Source organism: Protopterus annectens, chromosome 1.part0 (genome assembly GCF_019279795.1).
Source record: "Protopterus annectens isolate FY-2018-M chromosome 1.part0, PAN1.0, whole genome shotgun sequence".
Lineage (NCBI taxonomy): Eukaryota > Metazoa > Chordata > Ceratodontiformes > Protopteridae > Protopterus > Protopterus annectens.
The window spans coordinates 1764888114-1764903399 of record NC_056725.1 but is presented as its reverse complement, the minus strand read 5'-3'; the positions used below and the strand labels follow the sequence as shown (position 1 = coordinate 1764903399).

The window sequence follows — 15286 nt, the reverse complement described above, 5'->3', positions numbered from 1 at the left end:
TTTCATATACAGAAGTTATTACACAAATAAATAAGCTTAAATCAAACAAAGCACCGGGTAATGATGGTATTATACCAGAGATATATAAAATCCTTTCTAAAACTACATATTCATTAATACATAAGGTTTTATTTTGGCCCAAACTGAGTTAATAACCCCATCTTGGCAATATACATTTATTTCACCAATTTTAAAACCTAATAAAGATCCAACTAGATGTTCTTCATATTGACCCATCTCATTACTTAATGTTGATTATAAAATGTTTATGAGTATTTTTGCTGATAGATTGAAGACAATCATCCCCGGCATTATAGATATAGATCAGACGGGCTTCATTGTAAATAGAAATACTTTTGATAATATAAGAAGAACTTTAACATTAATTGATTTTGCAAATAGAAAAAAGAAAGATTTAACACTTATTAGTCTTGATATAGGTTCAGCATTTGATTCAGTAAGTTGGGGCTATCTGTTTACCTTAGTGAAATGCACAAACTTCTCTGATGCATTTATAAATTTAATTGAGCATTTATACAAAGGGGCTTATATTAAGGTAGGAACATATGTTTCACAAAAAATACCCATTCTTAAAGGTACAAAGCAAGGATGTCCACTTGCTCCACTATTATTCACTTTAGTAATGGAGCCTTGGGCTAATTTGATTAGAAACAGTACTGACATAGAGGGTTTTGAAATAAATACAACATCAAAAATTCAACTTTTGCAGATGATGTTCTAATTACATCAGCAGGATCTAATTCTTCTATGCAGTCTTTATTTGATAAAATGATGAATTTTAAAAGTATTTCTGGTTTAATATTCAATGAAGAAAAACTAAAATACTACCTATATATAAAAATATTCTCATTAATGATTTTACTAAATATGTACCCAATTCAAGTCAGATAACTTATTTAGGTATAATACTATCTAAAGATATTAAATCTATTATATATAATAACTATAATACCTGTTTTCTTAATATACAAAATCTTTTAATACCTGGAATAATATGTTTTTACTATGGAGGAGAGACTTACAATTATTAAAATGATAATATTCCCAAGATTTTATACTTAATACAATCAATAATACTTTCACCTACAAAAATAATTATCAAGAAACTGAATACACTAATGTTAAATTTCTTATGGGCACCTAATAGACCTAGGATTGCATTAAAGAAACATACTAATAGCTGGTCTCAAGGGGTATTTCTTTTCCAGACTTTAATTTATATATTATCTCTTCTATTATAAAAGTTATTACTTTATTAATAGATCAGTCATATATCGCAAAATGGAAAGATTATTGGGAGCTAATTAGTATGCACTTCATGAAAATCTCCTTAACACATAAAAATATGATTGCAAATAACTCCATGTTGTGGTTGCTAAAGGAATTTTGTACTTCACCTATTACACCTAAACATATGGTTTGTTACCCATTAAATATTATTATTAGTTATCGTAACTTTATATTCATGCACCCTAAGTATAGGGAATGGAATTTTATTGTATTCCCTATAATGTATACTCAGGGTATGCTTATGTCATCTACTTCTGAAGGAGCTCATTTAGCTATAGATAATGATCTAAAGTACTGGTATCAGCTGATATCTGATAATAAAGTTAAAATCTAGATTTCTTAAAACAAGAATTTGATCTAAGAGAAACTTGCTGGTTAGAGGTTCAGATCTTTAGACACCATCTCATTGATAGACTAGATCTAATGTCTATAACAGTTAAAGAATCTATTCCAAAACTGATTGATTACTTGATATTAAATTTACAGCATAAAGTTTCTGATAAAGGTAAACTTTCATATATACATAAAATTATCAGACAAGAAACTTTTTACAGTGTAGATTCATACTGGAATTATTTCACCTCTATTAATGGGGACCCACCAACTCAACAAGATAAACAATATATATTGGAATCTGCTTATAGAACTACATCTTCCATTGTCTGGAGACTTTATACATGGACATTTTTACATAGATCTTTTTATACACCTTTGATGATGAATAAAATAAATAATAAAGATAATCTATGTAAGAGATGTAATGTAGAAATTAATGCTGACTGGGCTCATATGTTTTATGATTGTATGAAGTTGAAAGAATACTGGAAGTCAATTAATGAATTTTTGCAGGCTCTTTTACAGATAATTTCATTATTTCTAAGTCTCTTATATTATTCAACACACCTGTACCTCAATGTGTTAAAAGATTAAGCTTCCCTTGTTATGGTCTATCCTAGCAGTGGCCAGGAAAATAATAACTAGAAATTGGATTTCAGATACACCTCCTTCGTTCAATGAATTTAAAAATGTTATGAATATAATGTGCCATATGGAAATAAGCACAATTAGAATGAGAACAACTAGAAAAACATCATATTATATTGTATGGGATAATTTACAAAATTTGTTAAAAAAATTCTAATTTCAATAGCACGGTATTTTAGTTTAATTAATTGATCTGATTGTAGTGGATGTCTTTGTAAATACTTTAGTTGTTTTGTTGAATATTATAATAATACCTATTTTTAATTACTTGTATAAAATTGTTATGATATTTCTCTTATATGTTAAAACAATAAACCTGTTTTGAAAGAAAAGAAAGACAAGAAAGTGAAGCAATGTCCCAACACCAGCAACATCTAGAGGAGAAAGAAGCAAACACTATCTCTAACAGTAAAATAAAATTTTTTTTGGAAAAGTTGGGAAAGACAAAAGTACACAAAAAACACTGCTTACCAGTTCGAGAAAGAACATCCGTCTTAGCACACTGGCACAAACAAGATCTGGGGTGTTGGGAATAGAACAGCACATTATGGATACAGGAAAGAGCTTGAGAATTGGATCCAAAATCTTTTATATGAGGCCGAGTTGGATCTGAGGATCGGATCCAATACGCATTTGTGAGGAAGAATGAAAAGGACATCATATCCTACTATATAAGCAGTACAAGTTTGCATATTTTTAAACAGAAATTAAATACTTCAAGCTTTGAAATAGTTCATAAACTGTGAAGTGGAGTCAAGCCTATAAATAAGGCACAAGTACAGACAAAGTAAATTAGGCATGATGAAGTCGGTGTAAAACAGTTAAACCTCACCACTTACATGCCTCATTGTTATTAACTACTTCACCTGTTTTAACAGCAGTTATGAGTTACAAACTTCAAATTTAGAATCTCACTCTATGTACAGGAAGCATTTACTTTAGTTTATAGTTCTATAAGTTACACACTTATTAATAAAACAGAAATACCTTTCCGACATGTCATTCGCCACATTTCTTGACAGGCAATGGTTACTATTATCCCACAGGTTGCTACTGTTGAACTTTGTCACCCTGTGGTCTTCATGGGATTTATTACAGGCACAGGAAAGAGGCAGGTTACAACTGGACTGAAACTCACAGTTAACAAATGGGTCAGAGAATACAATGCATGTGTTGTTCCCTTCTGTTTGAACCCCACAATCCTTGAAGTTACTTCTCTTATCACAATGTACTTCACATATTGTTTGGTGTACTGGTTCTGGATTCCAAATATTGTCAAAACTACTACAATCAAACAGAAGAGAAGGGAAACAAAAGGTCTCTGCTCTTTTTTCTTCAGACTCTTCACCACGATGTGGATAATTAGATGCTGCATGATTGACACCTGACTCATACAGCTGTCTCCCTAACATCAGAGCAACAGTGTAGGACTTTTCACTGTCCTCCAAAGGCAAGCTCAGCCATGGATTCTTGGGTAAGCTAGAAGATCGAATTACTTTCAATTCAATGTTCCATGACTTCCTATTTATTCTGGGCAACATTTTTAAAGTTCTTGAAACCATGTTGGTACAATTTGATCTGCAGTCATCAACACAGCCAGATGAAATACTGTTAACATCTCCATCACTTAAGGCATATGAATTTTCAGCCAAGTGAGATGTGTCTACAGTGCTCAGTTTACCTGGCAGATTACTATTGTGTTTTACAGTCACTGTTTCTAAGTTGCCAATAGCAACATGATCACATCCAATGTCAAAGGAACTTACAGAAGAAGTTTTACTGTCGAATGGTTTAATTGATGTTGCAGTGTTCTGGCTAGGATCAAAATGACACTGGACAAAAGGTATTTCAATACCAAATTCAGACATTTGGGTTCGAAACATTAGCTTGTCAATGAAATGATCATTGGGTTCCATAAGGTATTCTGAGTTCATAGCAAGCAGGGTTGGTGCTGAATCATTCTCACCTGTCTTAGGAAACATACATGCTGTAGCTCTGAGCTCTGCATTTGCACTGGTATAAACATTACTAGTGGTTAGTGGCCAGAAGTGATTATGTAGGCTAAGAAAGCATTCCTGCCATTGGATAACTTGCTCCAAATCCCTACAGAATATTCGCCCATGACATCTCAAGAGCTTCCGAATCACATAGCATCTGTTAAGGGAAAAAAAAAGAAAATTTGAGACCAATTCTATGTAAAATTAAAATCTTTCTGAATACCAGCAAAGGCAGAAAAATAGCATTTCAGTAACCTTTATATATTCAGTGGTTCAAGTTAGTAAACTGCACAGTTGCCTGAAAAACAGTGTCACTGACAAAAAAGCATGCTCTACAATAAAATATGCACCTACTTAGTTTCATTTTACTTCAGCTGCACTGGATGATGCTTAATTACCTTCATTATGTATATAAACGTTACGTAAGTTTGTACATTATTTTTTACTTGCTGTATATTTTTTACATCAAAAAATGTCACATGTCTACGTAAACACCCAATTTCACATCTCACAAATAGCTCTTATGTGCCTCCTAAGCTAGAACAAAATAGTAACTAATATCCTTTTTTCAAGGTTTTCTGGTCACAACACTCATTATTCACCAGTAAAAAGCCATGACTGTGGTGCAGGTGGAAGGAAACACTACACTGTTCACAAATTCTGTCTTCCTTATCAACTGCCTTAAAATTCCTAAGGGAACCTATGTAAACTTCCTAACACTGTCTACTGAATGGTTCCAAAAGTGGGGTACTTCTATACTTTAAAACCCCCCAGAACTTCCTACACACAAATATATCTATTCAGTACAAACAGCACTCACCAAGCATTAGTAAAAAGGACTCTGAGTGGATTTCATCCTCTGCAATGGCACTGTGACTACCTCTCAGCTCTTAAGACCTAGGTTCTTTGCACTTCTTCTACTGCAGTCCAACTGTAGTGTGGGAAAGCTGGGACTCTGTCTTGTTCACATTCTGGGATACCTTGGGAAAAGAAGCATCACTAGGCCTAATATCACACACTGAGGTCATAGAAGGTGGGAATGCCCAATCTACTGTACTCTTGCAGTTTCTCTGATCTACCTGAGAAATGTACTGAATTAATAATGTAATGAACTTTCCCTTATTTCCTGAAAGAAAGGCAACTAGCCAATGCCTCACTTTTTCTTGTTCTACATTAAGTCAACTAAGTCAACTGACTCTAGGTAGCAACAGTGTTATTATGGATAAACTTAACAACTGACTGTTGCAGAAAATTCACCAGGTAAATATTTGGTATATCTAGAAATGCACATCACTCTATGGTACAGTATCAATTATGTTTTACTAGAACATTTGAAGAAATGGATGAATGCTACGTGGTTACATTTATTATGAAAGTAAAATGCAATGTACCACATATATCCATTTATTTTTTGCTAGTAAATTAAAAGCACAGAATATATTTTAAGATCCATATGGAATTTTTCCTTTTGAACTATAAACACTTCATGATATAAATCTATCAAATTCAGGGCCCACTCTAATGTAACACATTATCCAGTACAGAAGCATGTATATCTCTCATAAAAAAATCAATATTTTTACTATGAATTCAATGCAATAAGATATCTGTATATCCACTAAACTGCTGTACATGACGTTTTCATTTACAAATAGTCAAAATCATTTATACTCGTTCAGTTTCAGCAAGAATACAGAACGCATTGCATAAGTTATTTTGCTATACAGTGTTACACTCTGCACATGAACCTCTTTGATAATAACACTCATTGAAAGGAGCATTCCCTTTTTTTCAGGAATGTAAATAAACGTATTGTTTTTTCTTAATTAAACCCTATCCCCATCTACTTGCATCCATGTACTTTCCTCATATTTTATGTCAGAAGCATTTTCAGCTTTCAGAAAATAGAAACAGGCAGGACAGTGTTTGTTTTGTACAAATGCCAGTGAGTGCATTACATGGTGTACAGTCCATGCTGTGCTGGTCCTTGCATGCATTATGCCTGGGCTTCTACATGTGTCCACTCTGCCTGTGGCAAGCTGTGTCTGACTAGGACACACAACTTAGCACCAGTGACTAGGCGCAGCTGATTGCATGTGGACACAGTTTATTTTGCCCACATTAGTGTACAACTTCCAATACTTTATCTAGGTGCTCCCCCTCCCACGGTATGAACCTCTTCAACTTCACAAAGCTAATCAAAGAACTAAAACAAACTGACAATCTAAAACATCTATTCTGGACTGCATACTGACAACCAACCCTGAGAAAAACAAAACAGTCATTCTTCCAGCTACCCTAAGTGATCACCATTCCACTTATATCCACAGAGGCCACCACGAGCCAACTAAACCTTTACTTTTTAACTATGCAAGAGACTTCAAAAATTCATCAAAACCACCTTCAATGACACCTAACAATGCAACTGGAAATTCCTCAAATACCTACCACTAGATGAGTCAGCTTCGTATTTCAACAGCTCCTTTGTAAACATAATGAATCAGAAGTCCCACATACTATGAAAAGAGTCAAGGCAAATAATGCCCCCCTGGCTAACCCATCTAACCAAAATACTTATGAAAGAAAGGGACAAAATCCTGGAAACAATGGCACAAAGAGAGCACCTAAACAAACCTAGACACATACCTCCATCTCAGAAACCATACCAAAACTCAAGTTATTAATGACAAAATGATTTTTTTCCCCCATTAACCAGATTACTCTAACAGAAATCCCAAACATGCCTGGCAATATCTAAAAAAACTTCTTAAAGCCATGCAGGAAACTCATTTCAAGCTTTTTTCCATCAGAAGCCAACAAAAACAAAGCAGATAAATTCAATAACCACGTCATATCCTGCACCCCTCCCAACAATAATCCAATCTCCCACCCCATATGTCCCGATGACCCAATCCCAGACCTCATCTCAACTTGAAAAGCCATCTCAAACAATACCAGCAAAAACATCTTCGGAAACTAAAACCAACAATGGCACCTGACTACCTACCAGCTAAACATTTCAGCATAGTAGCCAAAAGTACAAGTTACACAATATCCATCCTTATTAATAGCTGCATAACAGAAATCTACATCCCTGCCCTATGGAAAGCATCATTCATAATTTCATTCACATTCACTGAGCAGTCTAATTACTTCCCCATAGCCACCCCCCACTCTCGAAAGTACTCAAAAGATGTATTCACCAGCAGCTCCTAACCTTCCTACTAGAACATCAGCTATTCTCATGCATCCAGCACAACCTTCTACCCCACCATCTTCACTACATTTCCTTGATTCTGTTAATCAAGGTAGGAATTTAGACCAAATCATCTCCACTTTCTTTCTTGATATTTTAAAGGCCTTGAATACAGTTTTGCATCAACTCCTTCTGTACACACTAAATGGTCTACCACCACCTGTCACTGGCTAGCTTGACAACTACTAAACAATTGCACCCTGTCTGTAAAATGGGCTGACTCCCACTCTGCCTTCCACCTAGTCACAACTGGTGTCCCCTAGGGCTCCATTCTTTGACAAATCCTTTTTAATATATTTATAAAAAGCATGTATAAACAATCTAAACAAGCAACCATCATGCAATACACAGATGGTTCTACTCTAGTCTGCTCTGCCTCTATCCACTCTACAAACTATCACACAGGATGCTCTCATCTCTGTCGAAAACTAGCTACAACTGTCCAACTGCTATTAACTCCCCTCAAAAAAATATTCCTATTTTATTTCTCCCCAATAGAATGAATCAAAATAACAAAAATCTTAATAGTTTACCATCAAATAACACAAAAATTGAAAAAGGCCACAAACACCAAACTATTTGGCATAATTATTATTGAAAAAAGTTTGACCTGTATCACTAACTCCGCAATCAAAAAAGCCCATATCAAGCTAGGCTTCTTATATACAGCAAAACATATGCTACAAAATCACAGCAAAACAAATATCAGCCACCTGTTTAAACCTCACTACTTTCCTACATGCCTGAACAATCTTCACAAACCTCCACCCGCCATCACACTTAAATTAGCACAATGTTGTAAGACAATTAGTAAGTCTATATGCAAGCTCCACACCTGGACTCACCACTACAAGTCCAATAAAGTGATCTATGCAGGTCTGACTAACTAGTGTCCCACTCCCTCAGCTCTTCAAAAAAGTGATCAGGTTTGACCACAAATGCAGTAACAGCTTTTAAAAGCTGGTATGCATTAAACAGTGAAAGGGATCGTCCATTCATGTTACCCCACCACTTTGGTCCTATGGCAGTTGCCTCCCTTGCCCTGCCCAAACTATGCTACTAATGCTCTGCCCTTAGCACCCTGAATTGTCTCCTGAATAGCATGAAACGTGACCAGCCAGGCCAGCTAGAAACTGGTTACCCATATCTTCCAGACAGACTTCATGCATAATGAATGGAGGACTGCAACAGTTATACATCTACAAAAGAATGGACCTTCCACAGACCCACGAAACTACAGACCAGTTAGTCTGACTTTTCTCATATGTAAGACTATGGAAGGAATTATCATGTGTCTGATAAACAATGACATGGGAAGCCAACAGACACTGCACACTACCCAGTTCGGTTTTGTCATAGTGAGGTTATACCTACTTAACCCGGTGAACTTCTTTGAGAAGATCACTAAAGCTATGGATGAGGGCAAAACAGTGCACATCACCTACCTAAACCTGGTATAAAGCATTCGACACAATACCTGACTTGGGCATTGTGGATAAACTTACAGAATTATGTCACCCAATGGATGGCCAGCTGGCTCACTGATAGGACACAAAAAGTTAGGACAATGGAATCCACCTCCCCAAAAGAGGTCAGTCACTAGCAGGGTTTCAGTGTTTGATGCTGTGGTCTCCACTTTTTGGCATTTAATTCTATAAAGTTAAGACAAATGTAAAAGATCTCTGGCTAACCAGATTTTCAGACAATTGCAAACTAAGCATAGTCCCTGAATCCGCAATAGACACAGATACCCTTTAAGAAGACCCAACACAGACAAACAACTAGTGCCAGAGCCACGGTCTGAAACTCAGTGTGAAAAAAATGCATAATAGTATCCTTTAGAAAGACAGCCACCCACAGAAATTGCCACATCAATAACACACCCCTAAAAATAGAATCATTGGTCAGAGATCTAGGAATGCATATTGACATTAATCTGACTTTTGACCACCATCTGTCCACTGTGAAGACAAAATCATTCCACATTGCACAATGTATAAGTAAGGGCATGGCATCCAGGTCCAAGGAGGTCATTGTTTCACTGTAATTGGTTCTCATCAGACCAGTTATTGAGTCCAATGCACTCTTTCGCATGTACCTGAACAGGCATTTTCAACTGTATGAGAGGTTCCTCACAAAAAGAATACATGGAGTAAACCGCAAGTCCTATGGGGACCATCTCAAAACCCTACCTCCTACAGACTGCTGCATGGTCATCTATACCAAACCTACAAGGCATTTGCTGATCGCACACTGATGGATCTCTTGTATGACCACAAAACAATTAGTATCAGAATTATACAAACTAAGGACCTAAATCTCAACTGCAACATAAATAGTACATGTTGAAGGGATGGGTATGTTTCTCAAAGATTATCACTTCCTCAGAACAGGCTTCCCATCTATACAGCAAAAAAATTGCATGCTCACTGCTGGCCCTAATTATATATAAACTGAAACAATGGATGGGAAATCTCAAATTTACCTCTGATTTGACACCTATGTCTCTAATGGACAGACAGGACAGCATGTGAACACTTGGTGTCTATATCACAACTATAAAATTCCTTGGGGTACTGACACTTGTCAGCAATATTTTGATAAATTTAAGCTAAGACCAACATATTCTTCAAACAATTAAAAAGACCCACCAGAAACGTGGCTCCATTTACAGGGCAAAACAGAACCTTACAGGCCCAGAAAAAAAAAACACTGCCTCACCCTATTTGTTTCCAAACCATCTTATATGCCTCACCTATCTTTAAACTCTACACTAAAATCCAAATCAGCCTGCTGTTACAACAAAGCAGCTACGTTTGCTACCAACACTGAACACTGAGCTCACCACTGCCAAGCTTTGAAGCAGCTAAACTGGCTAGAGGTTAACAACTATATAACATACGCTCAGCTAGTTATGGCATACAAACTGATATATTTTCCTGAACAATGCCCTGCATTAAAAACATATTATTGTCTTACATGCCCACAAGCGACCTCCATTCTGGTGATAAATTTCTACTAAGCACTACTAAAGCAAATAATTCTTTGGGGGCTCTGGAACACCATCCCTACACAAGTGAAAATTACAAATTCCAAAGCTTTAAAATCCAGCTCAAACTATACCCTACACCAGTGGTTACCAAACTTTTTCGTTTCTCGGCTCCCTTGCTGAATCCAGGTTTTCCCAAGGCCCCCCCGCAGTGCGCATAAAGTGCATATTTCATTTATTTATTTGACATTTGTTTAACGAGGCTGCCTGACAGGACTGGGAGACCTGGGGAGAAAAGCTCAAAAGTACAATAAAAAGACAATTACCAAAAAAAAAGTGTACATTCTGCTTAACAATATAACACTGATCTACTACGGTTGAGAGGTAAGCAAACCTAATGGCAACCTTATTAACTTTAAGTTTATAAGAGCAATATTTAAAATCTGTCCCTATTATTTGGCTCTGTCCAGCATACGTCTCAATTGTACAGATTTTTGCCTCATATTTTTGGTCTTTTTCTCATAAAACTATTGTTTTCTGGCAAATCACAGGCAGATCATTGAGGTTGAAGTCAGAAAATAATGACAGACAGTTGAGTTTCATACTTCATACCCTTCAGAAAATTCATGCTAATGCAAAACCTGCATTTCTATCAACTTCTAAGTGTGAGAGCAGTACTTAAAGGTATCCCTGTTTTGTGCCTTTGTACCCCCACTATTTTTGGCTTTGTCCAGATTTCTTGATCTAAGAGGGTGAGAGGTGTGTGTCCAGTGGTATGGTCCAGACTTACACAGACCTCATTGCTGCTGCTGCCAGGGATCACTCTCACTCTTCACTCTCTCCCCCCGTGACACACACACACACACACACACACACACACACACACACACACACACACACACGCACGCACGCACGCACGCACACACACACACACACACACACACACACACACACACACACACACACACACACACACCTCTTTTGTATTCATGCACACATTCACTCACACACATCGCTCTCACTCTTTTCTGATCTCTCACACAGTCATAGTCACTCCCTCATTCATACCTGCATTCACTCACACATCACTCTTACTCTCTCAGACACACACACATACACACACACACACACACACACACACACACACACACACACACACACACACACACAGTCACTCACACACACACACAGTCACTTCCTCTTTCATACCTGCATTCATTCACACATCGCTCTCACGGTCTGTCACATTCACATGCCACACACCCACTTATGCATTCATTCATACATCCATCTCATTCTTCCGATCTCACATACACACACACAGTCACTTCCTCATTCATACCTGCATTCATTCACACACACACACACACACACAGCCACTTCCTCATTCATACCTGCATTCACTCACACATTGCTCTCACTCTCCTGATCACACACACACACACACACACACACACACACACACACACACACACACACACACACACACACACACACACACACACACACACACACACACACACACACAGCCACTTCTTCATTCATTCCTGCATTCATTCACACATCGCTCTCACTCTCCCGATCTCACACACACACAGCCACTTCTTCATTCATTCCTGCTCTCACACACACACACACACACACACACACACACACACACACACACACACACACACACACACACACACACACGCATACAGGCATTCACTTACCTGACAGCCTGGTTCCAAGTGCTCCATGGCTCGGTACTGGTCCATGGCCCAGTGGTTGGCGACTGCTGCTATACTTGATGCCAGTTCTGCTAAAAAGCTAAAGTGTAGGTCTAGACTTAGTTTGCCGCAAACTAATAAGCTTAGCTGCAGCTAAGCTTATTAGTTCATGGCGCCCCTGTGAGGAAGCTGCGGTGGCACACTTTGGGAAGCCCTGCCCTACCCAGTCCTTGTCATGCTCATGTTCATCACCAGCTTGAGAAATCTAATGAAAGCACAAACTTACTGTTTATCACTAACTTTTCGCCCTCCTCTACTTGAATAATTACACCACTAACAACTTTCCCTCCTGCCTTTGAATCAATACATGCCTTTTCACCCCCCTGTTACGTAACGCTTCTCATCTTGCTTTTTTTCTAAATGCCCAATTCACCGCTCTACCCCTCTCATGCATCACCTCTATACCTCCTTCTGCATACACTAACTTGAAACAGGCACACTAAATAGAGCTAATCGTATACGATGCTCTCCCAGTCATATGCTATTACCACTATCCTCCTATACAATACTAATATCTCCCTTCCCCACCTATATAATTTAAGAACTTACTTCATTATATCTCTTGAACTTCTGACGAACCTATGCAATACTAAAATCTCCCTTCCTACATAATTTTATAACTTACTTCATGACATATGTTGAACTCCTTGCAAACTTTTCCTTACTGAAATGTAAGAACACTAAACTTCATTAAAATAATGTTTCCCTTCTGCAGTATCAATCCATTTATTTTTGAATTATTTTACAAGCTAGACCAACTGTATGGGCATAATTATTGATGTAAATACTGTACTGCATATACCTCTTTTGTAATTATGTTTGCTTTTCCATGCGAAAGGTAACTGTTGTTTTTCTGAGAACTGTCTGAAATTCACTTGTTAATATAAATATACTGTGAAGGAGCTTTTCTCCTTGGTACTTAGCTGAAAATGAGTTCTACCCAGTAGAACTTTCCCAGTCAACAAAGATAAATAAATAAGCTTGGCTAGGCGTAAAATAGCTCTTGTGTATCTAGCCTAGCAACTAACTACCTATGAACCACCCTATCGTATCTCTCTTTCACAATAACTCGTGGTGCACAAGATACTACACCATGCACTAAACACACCCACCTTGGCCAAACACATTCACTGGCATGTCCCTAATAGAAACTTGCACTTCTAAAGACCTCAAGCTAGTAGAATCCACAAAATCAAACAATTCTTGTGATGACTTATTGTTCTCAGCCAGCAACTCCCAAGCATGGAGCAACCTACCACGGGGTATGAGGGGTTTGACCAATCTACAATTCAAAGCTAAACTGAAAGACCACCAAAGAAAAAAAAAACATGTAAATATATATTACCCACAGGCTCTCTGCCTTGTTAAAAAATCCAACCCACCTTACAAAACAATTAGTCTTTCTGATTTCACTCCACCTGAATTACTAACTCCATCTATCCAACATCTACCTTCCTCCTACTTCTGTAGCATAAATGTATCTATCCTCAACCGTTTTTTTAAAAACATAAAGGCTCCTACTCTTCAATATCTTCTAAATATGATCTGAAATGTGTTTGTACACTTAAATACTTGCAGTAATCAGTCTACTATCTAAAACCTAACATGGATTTAGATCATTCCATAGCACCACCACTGCCCTAATTAACTTCTCTAATACCATAAACACATACCAGGAACCATGGGAAACGTGTCTCTGCCACCTTCCTAGATTTATCCAAGGCATTCGATACAGTTTCCCACAACAACTCCTTGCCTGCCTCTCTGAACCAGGGTTGCCAGTGTGTGACTTCCTGTATGTTGCCTGGCTGTTTTCCACAAGTTTCTCATCATACGATAAGGCTGCTACATGTTCCGTTCTGCATTCTGCTCTGCTGTGTCATGTGATGATCTACCCACTTACACAGTGAGTTGAGTTAGTAAAACCTTACATATTGTATTTGTAGTACTGCGTTGCGTTATTCAATGGAGAGACTATTTATTTATTTATTTGTGTGTTAAACTGTTAATCAGGCTCGGGAGCACAGATCCAAATGCCCAGTTCTCATGTTCAGGCTTTTCAGCCCAAAGACAACAGTATTAGAGGCTGAGCATGCAGCCAGCCAGAGAAATAATAACTGTTTACGATTGTATATGTGATAATGTGACAGAGGCAAGCAGCTGGTTGTAATTTAAGTATATATTATTATATCTCCTCTTAATAGGCTAATTGATAACTTAAGCAAAAAAGATGATAATATCCTAATACATAACTTAGAAATGCACACAGTAAGATTTCTACCCATCTAAGAAACATCGCTAAGAGAAACGTACTCAGACTGTCAGTCATGAAATAATGATTGTTTAACCACTGAACCAGCAAAAAAAAAAAAGTAAAGAACTGTGACTTAACAAATTAACATTTAGCTCAATACTCTTGTTTAAATATGTTAACCTTAATAAGCCACTATGTGATAAAGTAGGTCAACTCAGATTCTCAGAACCAATTTGCACATGAAACATTACTCTATATGACAACACATTGTGACATGATATACAATTCTTATTTAAAGGGCTTCTTAGACTGGAGAAAGGAAAGGAATAGTAGACATAGCGATAGTTTAAGCATTTGAAGGATGGAGTACCTTGAAAAAAGTACAGGAAAGGATAAAATATTGAGGGTGTTAGTACAAAGTTGTTGCTGTAGTTACTTGTATAGGTCAAATTTAGGTGGATGTAAGTGTTAATTGTTTGATTTATGCTATATGATTCCACTCTTAAAGTATTTACATTATGCTTTAACTAAGAATCTAGATTCACTATCTATTTTTATGTTCTGTGGAACATTATGTATTTTATTTATTTAATTTTGATTAAGTATTGAAATGTATTTTACTTCTGTGTATGTTAAATTTATACTGTGTTGTTTGCTTATTGGTTTGGGTCATTCGAGCTGCATAGGGCATCTACTTGAGGCCAGTGATCTCTTGGTGAGGTACTT

At 37.0% G+C, this 15286-nt stretch overlaps 1 protein-coding gene across 1 annotated transcript in view; it reads right to left on the bottom strand.

Annotated features, from left to right (window-relative positions):
* The window catches only part of LOC122805259, a 142972-nt gene that overhangs the window by 83122 nt on the left and 44564 nt on the right, over positions 1–15286 (bottom strand). Inside the window, exon 3 of the mRNA XM_044075381.1 lies at positions 3283–4449. Coding sequence (XP_043931316.1) covers positions 3283–4449 — 1167 coding nt within the window. The remainder of the gene's footprint in view (positions 1–3282; positions 4450–15286) is intronic.